At 36.4% G+C, this 15,492-nt stretch overlaps 1 protein-coding gene across 1 annotated transcript in view; it reads right to left on the reverse strand.

Annotated features, from left to right (window-relative positions):
• Positions 1-2,163: 2,163 nt before the first annotated feature.
• Positions 2,164-15,492, reverse strand: part of LOC127496300 (sialic acid-binding Ig-like lectin 14) — a 29,618-nt gene continuing 16,289 nt past the window's right edge. Inside the window, exons 3-11 of the mRNA XM_051864177.1 lie at positions 13,910-13,976; positions 13,212-13,577; positions 10,187-10,477; positions 8,219-8,470; positions 7,844-8,107; positions 7,655-7,736; positions 7,472-7,540; positions 6,731-6,803; positions 2,164-6,414 (exon numbers count right to left, since the gene is read on the reverse strand). Of these exons, the coding sequence (XP_051720137.1) occupies positions 6,349-6,414; positions 6,731-6,803; positions 7,472-7,540; positions 7,655-7,736; positions 7,844-8,107; positions 8,219-8,470; positions 10,187-10,477; positions 13,212-13,577; positions 13,910-13,955 (1,509 nt within the window). The 5' untranslated portion in view covers positions 13,956-13,976 and the 3' untranslated portion in view covers positions 2,164-6,348. The remainder of the gene's footprint in view (positions 6,415-6,730; positions 6,804-7,471; positions 7,541-7,654; positions 7,737-7,843; positions 8,108-8,218; positions 8,471-10,186; positions 10,478-13,211; positions 13,578-13,909; positions 13,977-15,492) is intronic.

Below are 15,492 nucleotides of genomic sequence, written 5' to 3' on the forward strand. Positions count from 1 at the left end.
AATCTGATTCAGCATGAGCGCACACACCATTACAGTGGGAAGCTCAGCATCACCTTCATTTCCAGAGCATAACAGCCCTCTCTCCAATGTAGCAATCAACATCTGATCCTCCACTTGAGCCCCGAATGAAACACTAGATCCCCCATGAGAAGGACCAGCAATCCCATCCGGAAGCTGCCAGGCATGTGAGACAGAAGAAGAACTAGATTGGGGAATACGCGAAGGGACTCCACCTAATTTGAGGCACTCAAGTCTCAACCGCACATCTAGAGTGGCGAAAAACGCGCTGGGTTGCGGTGACAACCCGCGCTGTCAGCCGGCACACGACATGCTAAGAAGCATGAGCCCTTATGAGAAAGGCGAGACGCGACCAGCGTGCCGATGTGGTCACGCTCTAGTGCGAGAACATGAGCCACCCACAAATGCAGTCTCAACATGCTTATGCCCAGGCACGTGAAAGTGATCGTGGCCGTCAGGGAGGACAGGAAATGACCGCATTCAGAAACACACGGTTTGAACTACATCTTGAAAAAGACACAATATCAAACCGCGTATGCTCTTTCAGGAATTTGCTCTCTGTGGTGCTGAAGCACACAGGAAATAGCTGCGGCAACACAAACAGGATGATAGAGCAAGCGTGTTGTGAGCATTCACACTGTCATTGAAGGTGCTACCTCTTTGCGCTGAATTAACAGCAGATTCGTTGAAGGCGCACACTCGGGGAGAGCCGTGAAAACAGCTGTTTTTGTCTCGCTCCTCTCTCGTGAGATCGCAACCACCAACTGTCCACGCTGTCACACCTGCACCAGCTCGCAGAGGCTCCTTCCTGAAGAACGACTCGTCTGAGTCAAACGCTCTTAGTAATTTTGCAGAGCAGGAACAACACATCCACTCGGCTCCGAAAAGCAAATATGTGACGCACCTGCTGCTCATTTATACCTGCGCTGCAGGACAGAGCAGCTGGATGCAATTATCACATGCCAATGTGCATTGGCTCATTTTTGTTACATTCGAAGTAGATCGGTCTCTCAAAGCGATCCCCAATTCGATCCCCCACGTACGTCGAACATGACCGACTGAAAGGGAACTAACTTTGTTAAGGATTTTGCAGTTATACCATAGGCTTACACAGCAAGATTTAGCTTTTTTACTGAAACATGTGTTCTCTTTATGCATTTATCCTTGTTTTATTAATTATTAAATTTTTATGACTGAATATTTTGAAAGAAAAAAAAAATCTGTGCTTATACAGTGTGCTCCATTTTGATTCTTTTTTAAAAAACTTTTTTCGCTTGAGTGGATATTGACAAATCCTGTCACACTACACTAATGAAGTGCCTTTCATAGAAAAATTTGGACAGAAATCGCCCAGGAAGCCTTTGAGCGGGTGTGACATTTCCTGTTTTGCACATTGCTTAGAGACGCTTCATCGTGTAGGGCTATATCTGATCATTCATCAGCCAGTCCAAACAGCAGACTGTGGAATAATCAGAAAACCCAGTTGAAATGTTTCAAAGCACGTTTCCTGATTTTCCTAGAGGACCAAAATACACACAATGCACAGTATTAGAAACCGAAACCCCTGTTTAAGACAATATTGTTCTTGACTAATTTATTGCAAATGTTTTTTTTATCATAGATTATACAGATGCCATAGTCATTGAGAGAAAGTAGTCACAGTAAGTATACTATATATAATTATGACTTGAATCAAAATGCTCAAAAATCAAATTTAAGGAGAATTACTGCAAATGTGTTGATCGTTCAAAAAAAGGTTTATTCAGTGGTATCATGATTTTTTTTTTTTGCAACAAACATTCTGCGACAACCTATATTACTGTGGATTTGCATAGATGTTTGTTAATTTCTGTGTTGCTAATATTACACATTTGGAATTTTTGGGTGATGGTTTAGTCACAGAGTTTGACAATGAAACTAAATTGGCCTCAGTTGTCAGTGTTTAATGAACTTGTATTTTTTAACTTTCATTTCACGAGAAAAGATTTAAGAAGCTTTCAGGTTTTTTTGTTAAAAAAAAAGAAAAGGAAATGAAACCCATTTTTTAGTAAACGGAAATGTTCATTGGGAACTATATACATAGTCTGTGCCAGTAGAATTGAGGAACCTGATGCATGTCAGCTGCATTTCACAAGCACACTAGTGTCCAGTATACACTTGAAGATGCTTTATTTTACTTAGAAAATAAAATAAATGAAAGCATTGCATTACATAGAATTGAACATAACAGCAAATTTTTAACCCTCTATGGTATGCAATATGATATCAATGAGGAAAAAAATTATTTGTGTTGTTTTTCCTGCTTAAAATTGGACACTTTAACAAAATCAATAAACATTTTCATACATTTTTAATTTATTTATTTTTTATAAGTTTGTTGCCTCGAGGCAACATTGTACCACAATGGAAAAATTGAAACATTTGGCATTTTCATGTAGAAAAAAGAAATATATTTATTGAAAACATCAATTTCTTTAACTAGACACTTGAACAAACAAATTTATCCAGTTTTTAATGTATTAACAGTTTCATATTTAATAAAAAGTAACATTTTATATCCAGCTGTTGCCCTCAGGCAACATTGTACCATAGTGGAACACAAGTATTACCAAACCATCATATTATTATGTTATTATATCAAGTTATCATATCCATCTCCACCTTCTCTCTCACCCTCACTCTCTCCCTGACGGATTGTCACTATGATTTCATCTTCCTCATCACAGTATGACCCCTCATCATCACCCTCAGGCGCGGATTAACGCACAGGTTTACCTAGGCTGCAGCCTAGGGGCCCCACGTGTGCAGGGGCCCCGGATTGGCCAGGCTATTTTTTTTTTTTTTTTTTTTTTAATTTACAGCGCGAACGAAAAAAGACCCTCATTGGCCCATAAGAAACATTAAAAAATCAGGTGATTGGATAGATGTGACATTTGGGTCACATCTGTCCAATCAGCTGCTGATCAAATCATGTCAATCATTATGTCACTGCTATTGCTAGGCGGCATAGGGGCAAAATGTCAGAAAGAAATTACGATAGTGGAGCACAAAAAATCGGAAAATACAAAGGTTAAAACAACAACGTGAACAAGATATACTGAAAAAAAATACCTAAATTGACATAATACTTCAAGGGCTTGGATACATCAAGACGTGGCGAAGTCACGCAGTTCGTGAGGGAGAGATCGTTAACGCAGGAAATACAAACATTCGCCTATCATTCATCGACCATCAAATACGGCTTATCACTTGAAACATGTAAGTAGTAGCAACTTTACAAGTCCGCTAATGTTAGCCTGGTAGTCCTAGATAAATGTGCACTATTATTTGGTGCATATCCGTTTGTGTGGAGAGCGCGCTCGCTGCATGACATGGAGGCGCAGGTGCGATAACTTAAAATACTCCGTCATTTTGGTCATACAGATAAGAGTAATACAAACTGTAAAGGGTCTACTTTTATTTCTGTAAACTCACAATAACAGAAAACGGTGTGCTTTTGTGAAATGAAAAACCAGGATGCGCGTTCTGTCATCTCTGTGAACTTGAGCACGTAACAAACATGAACCGTACTTCCCTCACAGACACGAGAAATATATCTGTAGAAAGCTTGAAACAATAAATTATTAAAATGTTTAGAAAGTCTGCTTGCTGTTTTTTCACTACACACTCATAATAAATACGTTTACTGGTGCGCTGTGGCAAGTTTTATGCTGATTAGGCTATGTATCATAGGCGGAGCTGGGGAAGGCTTAGCCTTCCCCTGGCAATGGGTCAAAAATTAACGGGGGCTTTAGCCAAAAATGCGTCTGCACATTTAAACTAAATCTAGTAATAAAGTGAAAATAAAAATTAAATGAAAAGTGTTGGTTGCGGCATTTAATATAGATCTTGCGCCCTATAACCAATCACACACGATTCTGTTGAGCTTACAACTGCAATGGCCAATCAGAGGTGTTCAGATTAGTCGCTGAAACGCAGGAGTTTTGTTCAGTGCGCGAGCTGAACTCTGAATTCTAACTGAATTCTGCACTCTCGCTAATGCTCTCAGTCTCATCATAAACAGATTTGGTGATTGTGCTTTTGAGAGCGTCGAAACTAATAAACAGGTTTTCTATTTACAACGTATTTTTGAGCAATGTAGCCAATCACAAACTTACTTGATGATTTCTTGAACGCATGAGTTTTTGTCCAGTGCTGAGATCTGCATACTCAAATCCTCTCGTTATAATTTACCTTTTAACAAAAAAATATAGTTATTATGTAGGCCAAATAAGATATTCATTGTTCAGTCAGCTTAATCGATTAGCAAAACCTTGTGAGATCGCAATCAATTAAGATGAGTGACAGTTTAGTGGTTATAGGGAGCGCTTTTATGCTCTTTCTAGGCTTTATAGTATGGAAGCTCGTTTTCGCCACTTAATAAAAAACAAAAAACAAAAAACAAAAAAAACAGTAATTGCGACTTAATCTCAGAATTCTGACTTTTTTTCTCACTATTGCGAGTTTATATCTCAGAATTGTGACTTTATAACTCGCAATTGTGAGGAAAAAAAAGTCAGAATTGCCAGATATAAACTCGCAATATAGTAACAATTCCGACTTTTTTTCTCGCAATTGCGAGTTTATATCTCAGAATTGTGACTTTATAACTCGCAATTGTGAGAAAAAAAAAGTCAGAATTGCAAGATAAAAAGTCACAATGTTGAGATAAAAAGTCGCAATTACGGTTTTAAATTTTTTTATTTAATGGTGGAAACGGGCTTCCATAATAGGCCTAATTCATTCAGAATTTGAAGATCACATTTTTTTTGCATTTATATTGGGATGTGTATAGGTTGCTGATAGGCGACACGTAACTATTTCATGACATAGACTCTATGTTTTCATGGAGGAATCGCATCTAGCCTTACCCTAGAGTTGGTTCACCCTCCGCCTATGCTATGTTATATATTGGTTTATATGATTTATGATTTTCAATTTCACATTTTACCTATGCAACGTGGTGGTAATTGTCTTACTGTGGTGGTCCACCAGTTGAAGGGACATAGAAGAAAAACTGTAGTATTGGCTGTCTCGATGAGCGTGTGCCAGTTAACCTTAATATTTGCGTGTGGACCATGTATGGCACTAAATACATTTTTTCAAGAAAGCATAATGATTAAGGTGGGGGGCCTCACACAAAGAGCAGCCTAGGGGCCCCTGACCACCTTAATCTGCCCCTGATCACCCTCATCAACTGCCAGTGCTACCTGTGTTCTAATACTTTTTGAAGCGCTGTAGAAAATGTGCAGATCATAATATATGCAGATATAGTATGTGAATTACTATTCTTATAAGTGCATTACAAAATCATGTGAAAATGCAAATATATTTAGATAATTCTAACTCTTTTCCTTACAAATATAATACATTTGTATTCAAACCTATTATGCCTGTATGGCCTTATGCGATTTCATTATGGTACAATGTTGCCTTGAGGCAACACACAGTTTTTTGTTATTTTCTCTAAAACATTTGATGAAATATAATGTAAAGTTCTTGAAAATACTTCTTTACTTGCCAGTGAAGGTGACTCGTATTTTTTGTGGGTGATTTAAATGGATACAAACGAGTGAAAAAAGCACTTTTCATTGGAGAAAATATGGAGACATGCACATGTGCTGAAACAGGACACAAAATGGACCCCTGTTGGTCATGTTTTGGTCTTTTTTGCACTTTTATTGATTAGTATTTGAGTTATTCTGTCCTGAGATACATTTGATCAATCAATTGGTGCCTTATTTTATTAAAAACAAACTAAAATAGACCATGTTGCCTGGAGGCAACACCGTACCATAGTTAAAGTCAAAGGCTGCTTGCTGCAGATTGCATAGAATGAGGAATTGTTTTTTTTGGGGTTTTTTTTTCACATCCAAGCCAACCAATACTACAGAATATGAATATATTAATGCAATATTAACTTGTTCTTCAGTTATTACTGTGCGTTTCAAAGAGACATTTTTTATTAAAGTCATATTTACAAAAATTTACTACTGTAATTCTTGTAATTTTTTCTGAACTAAACTAAACTGACACTACATATTATACATATAAAACATTTTGGTTTACAATACATACAGTACAGTCTTTATATATTAAAAGCTTTCTCATTTTTTTCTCAGTTGCAAGACCTTTTTGGCATTTCACATTTCCACGCATAATCATCTGTCATTAGTCAACAGATTATTATTATTATTATTATTATTATTATTTATTTATTTGATTTGTTTTGCCTTTTTTGGTCTTTCTCATCCTCTGTCATTTCTGGTAGGGCAACACGTGTCCTTTTTGTTAAACATTAGCATAGACTGATTCATCTTCCAAGGCGCTGTCAGATGGCAATGGTCTCACATCACACTAATTAAAAAAAAGCAAAATATGTTACAGAGATCTTAAATAAAATAGATTAAACTCACTAAATAATCACTTTTAATTATAAATGTTTAGGCACATGCAGTGTTGTTTAAAGTCATGGCTGTTGCATGCAGGAATCTTTAATGTGTTGTTGTCAGTTCTAACAGCTAGCTGATGGGCAAACAACACATAATCACAAAATCAGCAACACCCCTATACATGTCAGATGAACTGATGCACTGCTCAGAATCAGACTTCTGCGATACTAATAGTTGTGAAATATTGAAATGTTTTCTCACTGATGCAAAGTTGTACTTACCTCCCAGTTGTCATAAACACGACCATCCGGGCAGTTTGTGTAAATATCTTCATCAATGCCTTTCTCTTCTTTACTGATTTGCAGAAAATGTCAGATACAAACATTGGTAAGAGTTCTGATATATACTTATAGGGAACAAACTATATAGAATGATTGCAAAAGTTTGGAATCATTAAGATTTTCTATCATATGCTCACAAGTTATTAAAAAACAGTAATACTCAGAAATATTACAATTTAAAATAACTGTTTTCTATTTAATATATTTTAAAGTGCAATTTATTCCTGTGACGTAAAAGCTGAATTTTCAGCATCATTACTCCAGTCTTCAGTATCATATGATCCTTCAGAAATCATTCTAATTTGGTGCTCAAGAAACGTTTTGATGAATAGAAAGTTCAAAAGAACAACATTTATTTGAAAAACAAAACTTTTGTAACATTATAGATGTCTTTGCTGTCACTTTTGATCAATTTAATGTGTCTTTGCTAAATAAAATTGTTAATTTCTTTAAAATCTAAAAATCTTTTGAATTGTAGTGCATCACATTTTCCATATTAACAACATTTATTATAGTAAGTGAGCAGCAAATCAGCATATTAGAATGATTTTTGAAGGATCAGGTGATACTGAAGTCTGGAATAATGATGCTGAAAATGCAGACTTTCAAAAACATGAAAAAAATCTTAGCGATCCCAAACTCTTGTCTGGTAGTATAATTATAAAAAGTATATGTACAGACTCCTTTGGGGTTGTCTTCATTTCATTCTGTTCATTCTTCATTACAGGCTGTTGTGTAGCTCTGTTCCCACTGCAAGACAAAGGTATTTTATAGTTGCTAGAAAACAAAGGAGGAACAAAACATATGGAATAAGCTTGACCGATCGAGTCATATAATGAGCTTAAAAGAGGTAGAGACCCTTACCAGTGTCTTCTCAAAACATACACTAAAACGCCAACTGAAACAACCACAATAGCTGATGCAACAGCAATGTATATTATTATGCCTGTGAAAAGAAACAAATAATTGTATTAATTTTTTTTTTTTTTTTTTTTTTTTTTGGTATTAAAACAATGACTGTTTTAAAAAGACTGATGTGAATTAATTTCTCACCATTTTGAGGAGCTTCCAGAGTTATAGAAGAGTTTCCCAAACTGTTACTGGCAAAGCACTGGACAGTATCCGGTAAACCCAGCAAAATCTGGACTGTGAATATAGTAAGAGACTCCTTTTGTTTAATGCTGGAGCTGGGGAAGGTTCTCGAGGAATCTGGACCAAACCATTTGACTTCACTGGGAGGGTTGGAGTCCACAATACAGACACAGTCTGTAACACTCGCAAACTGGCAAGATGTTTCTTTTTTAATATCAGGAGGATCTAAATGAGATAGATAGATAGATAGATAGATCGATCATAACCAATGATCTACTTTCACTTACACTCATTTAAACACTGATTGTTGAACATAGGCCCTTCATACATACTTACACAATACATTAAGTTTCTGTGGACTAGAACTGTTTCTTCCCAATGTGTTGATGGCTGTACAGGAAATTGCCTCAGTATGCCGAGTCACTCTCTCCAGTTTATAAGTGGGTTTCTTTCCTGGCAACATCCCATTTAAGCTGAACCACTGGTAGCTGTCTGCAGGAGGGTTGCTGTTACTGGAGCAAGTCAGTTCTACAGAGTCATTCTCCTTCACTGAGGGTTTAGTCTCCACGCTTACATTATATGGAGGATCTGATTGAGATTAAATGTTGATAAAATGTTATGTCAACAACTGTTTGTTCCTTTATTTCTTTTAATTTTATTCAGAGGCCCAAATTGAGCAAAAATATGCAATTTTGTGCATTTGCTAATATTTATATGGCCAGAAAGTTAGCTGAAATTTGGATAGCTTGTAAGGTATATCAATGAGATCTTTATAACCGCAGACTAATTAGATAAAATGCATATAAATATAATTTGTCACTGTATCTCCCAATAATGTCTTATGGAGATGATATTTCAATGCTTAGTTTTAGCATTGAATCTCTACTACTACAAAGTAGTAGAAGATTATTTATTTTTATTTTTTGATCCTGCTGATAATTTAGAGGCCTTAGAAATTTGACTATTAAATATTATACAATTAGGCTTTATAGGGTTAAGTTAGTATGCATTTTAAGACAGTGATTCTCAACCAGTGTTACATGTGCACTCTGTTTTGGACTAATTTTGGACTTGTTGTTGTTCTATTTCCCGCCACTAGTCATTCACCATGGTAACTGATCACCTCATCATCACATCCAGCTGTGTCTAATTACCCACCTTGTTATCCCATGTATATATACCCTATGTTTTCAGTCCAGTGTTGTCTGGTATCGTTTATGTATGTGTTGGTGTATGTTCCTGCCTGTTCCTGTACTCTTCTGTGGATTATCTAGTAAAAGACTTTTAAGACTCTCCTATCTCCTCGTCGTGTGCTTAATACACCAGCTATTGTAACAACCAGGGGTCTGGGGTCCACTAGGGAGCCTTAGCAAACTTCCAACGTGGTTGCAGGATGACTTTCAATTACTGAAATTATGCTTATTCTTATTAATAATAATAGTATATTTAGACAATCATATTTAAATTAATAAACTTAATTATAGATATAGGTCTAAAATAAAAATGTAAAAAAATAAAAATTTTCATATATATTTTTTCCTCAAATAATATATATTGTTTTATTATAATAAATGTATTGTAATTGTTTTATTGAAGAAAATGCAATTCTTGAAACATCTGAAATCACAAAATGAATTGTAGTTAATTATTTAGCATGTTGAAGCTTACACTTAATGTTTTCTTTTTTACACCTTAAACGTTTGAAAACAAACACCATTGTCCTTCGACTGTTGCATTGGATTGGGGACTTTTTAGTCAAAAAGTTTGAGAACCACTGTCCTAAAACTATTAACTATTGCTGTCAAATATATCGGTAACACTTTACAATAAGGTTCATTAGTTAACATTAGTTAACTACATTAGTTAACATGAACTAATAATGAACTGCACTTATACAGCATTTATTAATATTTGTTAATGTTAAATTCAACATTTACTATTACATTATTAAAATCTTGTTAATATTAGTTAATGCACTGTGAAGTGTGAACTAACATGAACAAACAATGAACAACTGTATTTTCATTAACTAATGTTAATGAAGATTAGTAAATACAGTAACAAATGTATTGCTCATGGTTAGTTCATGTTAGTTAATACATTAACTAATGTTTAACTAATGAACCTTATTGTAAAGTGCTACCAATATATTTCAATCACGATTTACACACACACACACATACTTTTATGTTAGATGCGATTAATTGCAATTAATTGATTTGACAGCTCTACAATTAACAGCAAACAAACATTTAAATAAGCGTCTGATCATTTATTTGTCTTAAACTCACATAACAGACTTACATTTAACTTTGAGCGTTTTGAAGCCAGTCACTGTCTTCCCTCTAAACTCTGCAGAACAGCTGAGATTTTTATTATGGTCTTCTCTAGAAGGAGTGAAGGTAAAGTTGTAAGATGTAAGCTTCCATTGACTGTGATTTTGCGGCTGCGACGGACTGGAGTGCTTGCCATCGTGGTTCCAGGTGACACGAGGCAGGTCTGACGGACAGGAATGTAACACAGTGCAGGTAGCAATCACCAAATCTCCTGATGTCACTTCATCTTCCACAGAGACAGTAGGTTGTTCTGGTGACTCTGGTGAAGAAATGTGGCGATATGGTAATACAATATATCACAATAATGAGCATGCACGCTATTGTTATTGTAGGCACTTCATAATACCATGGATAGTTCTTTATTATGAATTATTTAGATTTGTATTATGCATTTTAAAAATACTTTTCCATCATTTGATTAAAATTTACAAAACTGCGTGTATGCTGCATCAAAGAGGCATGAACACTCTGATGTAGGCTAAACAAAGTCAAACACGGATAAGAAGCATGAGTGAAAGAGACGGACTGAATGAAAATGCACATTCTCTGCATCCGAAATCGCATACTGTCGGACTATGAATTTGAATTTATGGTTAAACTTTTTTCTTGTCTTTGTTACACTGTTATTATACATTTAAGTATTGAGTAATATTAAGTAACTACATGTACTTACTCTAGGGTTAGGATTAGGGTTTGGTTTGGTTTAGGGTGAGTTGCATGTAATTATGCATAAATTATAGTTATTACTATAGTAACTGTATGAAACTTATGTAACAATGACACTGTAAAATAAAATGTTATTTTTATTTGACCTCTGTGACCTCCATCGAATGCGCACTTTAGAATCTTGCCGGAAGTAATAAGTCATCAGGGGACTTTTTGCCTACTGTCTTTCAAATGCATTTGGATGTACTACTCTGTTGGTGTTTTTTTGCATACTATATAGTAGGGAAATATTCAATTTCGGACGCAGCTATTCACACATTGACAATATACAGTATGCCGCACAGCAGTAATGCAGCCATTACACCGGTAACCCCCGTAAACAAAGCAGGTTTCTGTTCTCACAAAACATTTTATCTTACCACTTAGCCAGAACACGAACTCGGGTCACCCGAGCTGCCCACAAGGCTATCGCCACAGATGATGGGACATTATTGTTTTTTTCTCCATAATTCATAATCCATTTTGCCTGTACATAAATTAACCTTTATGTTATGTCATTGCATAAAATCTATAAATCAAAATATTTATTGCATTTATGAAGAAAAGGCTCAGCACCCAAGGCTCTATCACCTATTGTCTCAGTGGTGTACAGTGTCTTTGGGCTGATTGCTGAGGTGGATTGCCAGCAACAGCCATTTTAGGATTGTTTGTGATTTGGTATCAGTGACTTAGAAGTCCTCTTGACTACTCCTAACTTTTCACAGATTTAGGAGCTAGATTATTTTTAACCCTCTACCGCATGGTGTTGCCATATGGCAACATACTCTTTGCGCTCATTTCCTTGCCACTGTCTCTTGAAGAGAACATTCTCGTTTTTTTGTTGGTAAGAGAAGACCTTAGATTAGCCAATGATGTGCTTTGGTTAAGTCACGTGACATGCAATTTTTTTCTGTGGCGCGATTTCTGACAGACTGCCATCTCTTGTCGGTAGTTGCTGAAAGCAAACTAAAACGTCAGTAACAAACAAGGACCCGCCCATGTCACATTCACAAAAAAATTGGTAACATCATCTCAGGTAAGTTATGATGACATATTCACCACTCAAAAAAGTTTTTATGAAAATACTTTTTGGTAAATCGATAAAATGTCTGTGTTGCCATATGGCAACAGTGTGCAATAATGGAATGCCATTATTGTAATAGGTTAGCTAGCTAGCAAAGGTCAGCTGCAGTCTGTTAAGCTGTAACAATAACAACATTAATGCTAGTGATATAATGTTGATTAGTCATATGTTAAGGACTGCCATGGCATTTGTATTATGGATTAAATCAACATCGGAGACCTGCCTGCCCACTGCCACCACAGCCAGTACTACTGACCCAGACCTACCACTGGCCTACCATGGTGTCTCAAAAAGGCAGGTGCAAGTGGCTGTAGGTGTATTGTTAGGGTGAAGTGCACCAAATGTGATGTGTACCTGTGCCTCACCTCTTAAAAAAATGCTTTTTGAAGTTTCGTACAGAAAAAAGGTGAGGTTTCAAAGATTATGGGGGGTTTATGTTCATAACCTTCCTCTCATAAGATTGCGTAATGTTGAATTTTCATGAACTGCAATGTTTTTGGTTTTATGTCAGTGTTTTATGATACATGATGAACAGTATTATATTTGTTTTTGTTAACACTTTAGAATAACTCACGCTATGAAGCATTAGTTAAGCATTAGTAAATAGTTCATCATTTATAAAGCATTAATAGACATTAGTAAGCAGTTTATAAATACACCTATAAATGCTTTGTTCTTGATTTACAAGCATATCTATAATGTGTTTAATAAATGTATTTTCATACTTTATTAATGATCAATTTATCATTTCTAAATTAATGCTTCATAGTGTGCAGTTATTATAAAGTGTTACCTTGTTTTTAACTGTCTAAATTTGCAATTTAAGTAATATTCATGAAAAACGTAATGAAATTCAAAGAATATAAAGCATTATCCAGCAAAAGAGAATGGAATAAATAAAAGCACACAGTGTTGGAAAATATGAATAAGGTGTTGTTTATAATTACTGCTAAAGCTTATAATAGCACCAATTGATTCAATACAAACAACATTTCTGAGGAAAAATATTAACTATATGCACTTACACTTATTCTAAGTTATTTCCACTATTGTACGTTGTTGCCATATGTATTTGTATTTTTAGGTGTTCATCACATCACCAAATACTTAATAGCCTACTTAAAGACTTAAAGAATTTTAATCTGGAATTGAACATCTATTGACAGAACATGTTCTCTGATTTCATTGAACAAATTTCTCTTACCTTTCACTGTTATGGAAACTTTATTCTCCACATAGGTGTACTTGTCCAAATGTTCAATCTCAATCCGGAACATGAATGGCCCAGTGTCACTGCCACGAAGAGAGCTGATTTTCAAAGAACATGTGTTTTGGTGCAAATCACCAGTGAGGCTAGTGCGACCTTTGAATACTTCACTGATTTTTGAGGTATCTGTATGGTATACTGTTGACTCATAATTCCCTGTGTACCACATTCCTGTAAATCTTGTGTATTTCTTCCCTTTTGCTGGGTAGCTGAATTTACAAGGAATCTCCACACATGTGTCAGACAAACCCACAACTGATGTGGGCACTTCAATGCTCCATTTGTCAGCATTAGCAGGTGACACTGAAAGAAGAGTTATTTGGTTAAATTATATTATTATTATTTTGCTGTGATCGTATGAGTCTAAATTCTTTTCCTCCCCTAGACACTCATCTTGGTACACCTAATAGTTACTTTTCCATAGATGTCTGGAAGTAGACTATAATTCCTTTGTCTGAGGAATGACTCATTTTACTTTATTTTTAATACTGCGTGGTCTAGGTGAGAAAATTAACTGAAAATTAAAGAGTTTTATAGTGTAAAATTCACTAAAAATGGACAAAACATTGATTATTTACAACATAAAAACAGCTGTCACATATGATAATTATTTTATCTAGTTTCATTTTACTAACCTGTGAGCCAGAAAAAGAGTGACAATAAACAGCTACAGAAAACCATCTCTGCGTCAAAGTTCAGCACCTGGGAATAAATTTTGTCATCATTTACAGCTAGTGCCACTACTAATAACCACTTGTTTTAGAATCTCATTGTTTACATTTTTGAACATTGTTTCATTTCACTGTTTAAGGAGCACAGTGCAACAATTGCAATTTGCATTGCCTTTAGACATTTAAATAGTCCCTGTGTAGGTACAAAATTAAATATTGTCACTTACTTAACGTTGAGGCCTCAAACAGTGCCCAAGTTCATCAGAAGAAGACTGGTGCACTAAATATTTAAGAGCTTCCTTGCTGCTATATTTGGTGGAGTGTGACGCTTATCCTTTGTTCACTTCCTATTTTAACACTTTCATGCATGAATTATTAAATCACAAAGTAATATATATATATTTAATGTTTGTTTTTACTTTTAAACAAGTGAAAAATCATGCCAATAACTTTTTTCCCCAATATATTTTATTTTGATGGTGTTACATATCTGTTCACTGTAGTGGACCCCATGCATCAACGGTATAAAAAGTGATTCAATAGAACTAATGCTTGGTCTTAAAAAAACATTTTAAAACATCCATGTTTTTAAAACATTCACTAAGAACAAATGTATGAATATAAATAAGAAGACTTCAGATGCAAAAGCCTCTAAGTCGTCTGACATTTTTCTTCGAAATTACCTCTCCTATGTACAGGTTTCTATATAAGTACCAGTACTTCTGAATGGGATGAGGCTGGGATTTAGCGGGTTTGAAGTGAAAGTATTTGATGAACGTATAGTATGTGCGGAGAACATTCACTAAATATCAGTGTAATAAAGTTCGTGAATATAAGGAAGGAAGAGGACAGGGTCGGCGTGACTGCTGACGGTGGCTTTATTGTCAAATTCTCACTCAAACAAAATGTTGCTGGATGCGGTCGTTCCCTGGTCCCCGCTGATGGTCACAATCGCTGTGTCACATGCCTGGGCCTTCAGCATGCTGAAGCAGCGTTTGTGGATAGCTCATGTTCTCATTGTGGGAACATGACTATCTCAGTGTTCAGTTCTAGACTCTTGTTCCTTGGTTCTCAGGGGGCGGGGGTCCCCTCCCCTATGCCCCGTACGGCTGTTTTCTCTGGCTCCGGCCAGGAAGGCGGTATGGCGGCGTGTAGTCAAGGTGACTTGAGGATTACGGTAAGGGCTTTTTGAGGATTACGGCTCCGCGGGCCCCTTTCCCCTCTGCAACACTGCTCCACGGAGCGACCATCCGTCTCCTTCTGCGCGCCTGCGGATGAGCAGATGTCGATCGCGGCATCGGAAGGTGAGCTTAAGTCCTCGGGAGATGAAGACTCAGCTGCGCTGCCTCCCTCCGGGACTGTGGCGTTGCCCGAGCCTGATCCCGAGCCGACAGCTATGCTTGCCCGGGACGCCGAGAAGGTCGGGCTCATGTGGAATCCTCCACCACGTCCCGAGCCTTCTCAGTTGGACGATTGGTACCATTCTTCTCGGAGGTGCATGAGGAGGTGACCAAGTCGTGGAGGATGCCCTATAACCTATAGTGCCA

This window comes from Ctenopharyngodon idella, chromosome 15 (assembly GCF_019924925.1).
Source record: "Ctenopharyngodon idella isolate HZGC_01 chromosome 15, HZGC01, whole genome shotgun sequence".
Taxonomy (NCBI): Eukaryota; Metazoa; Chordata; class Actinopteri; order Cypriniformes; family Xenocyprididae; genus Ctenopharyngodon; species Ctenopharyngodon idella.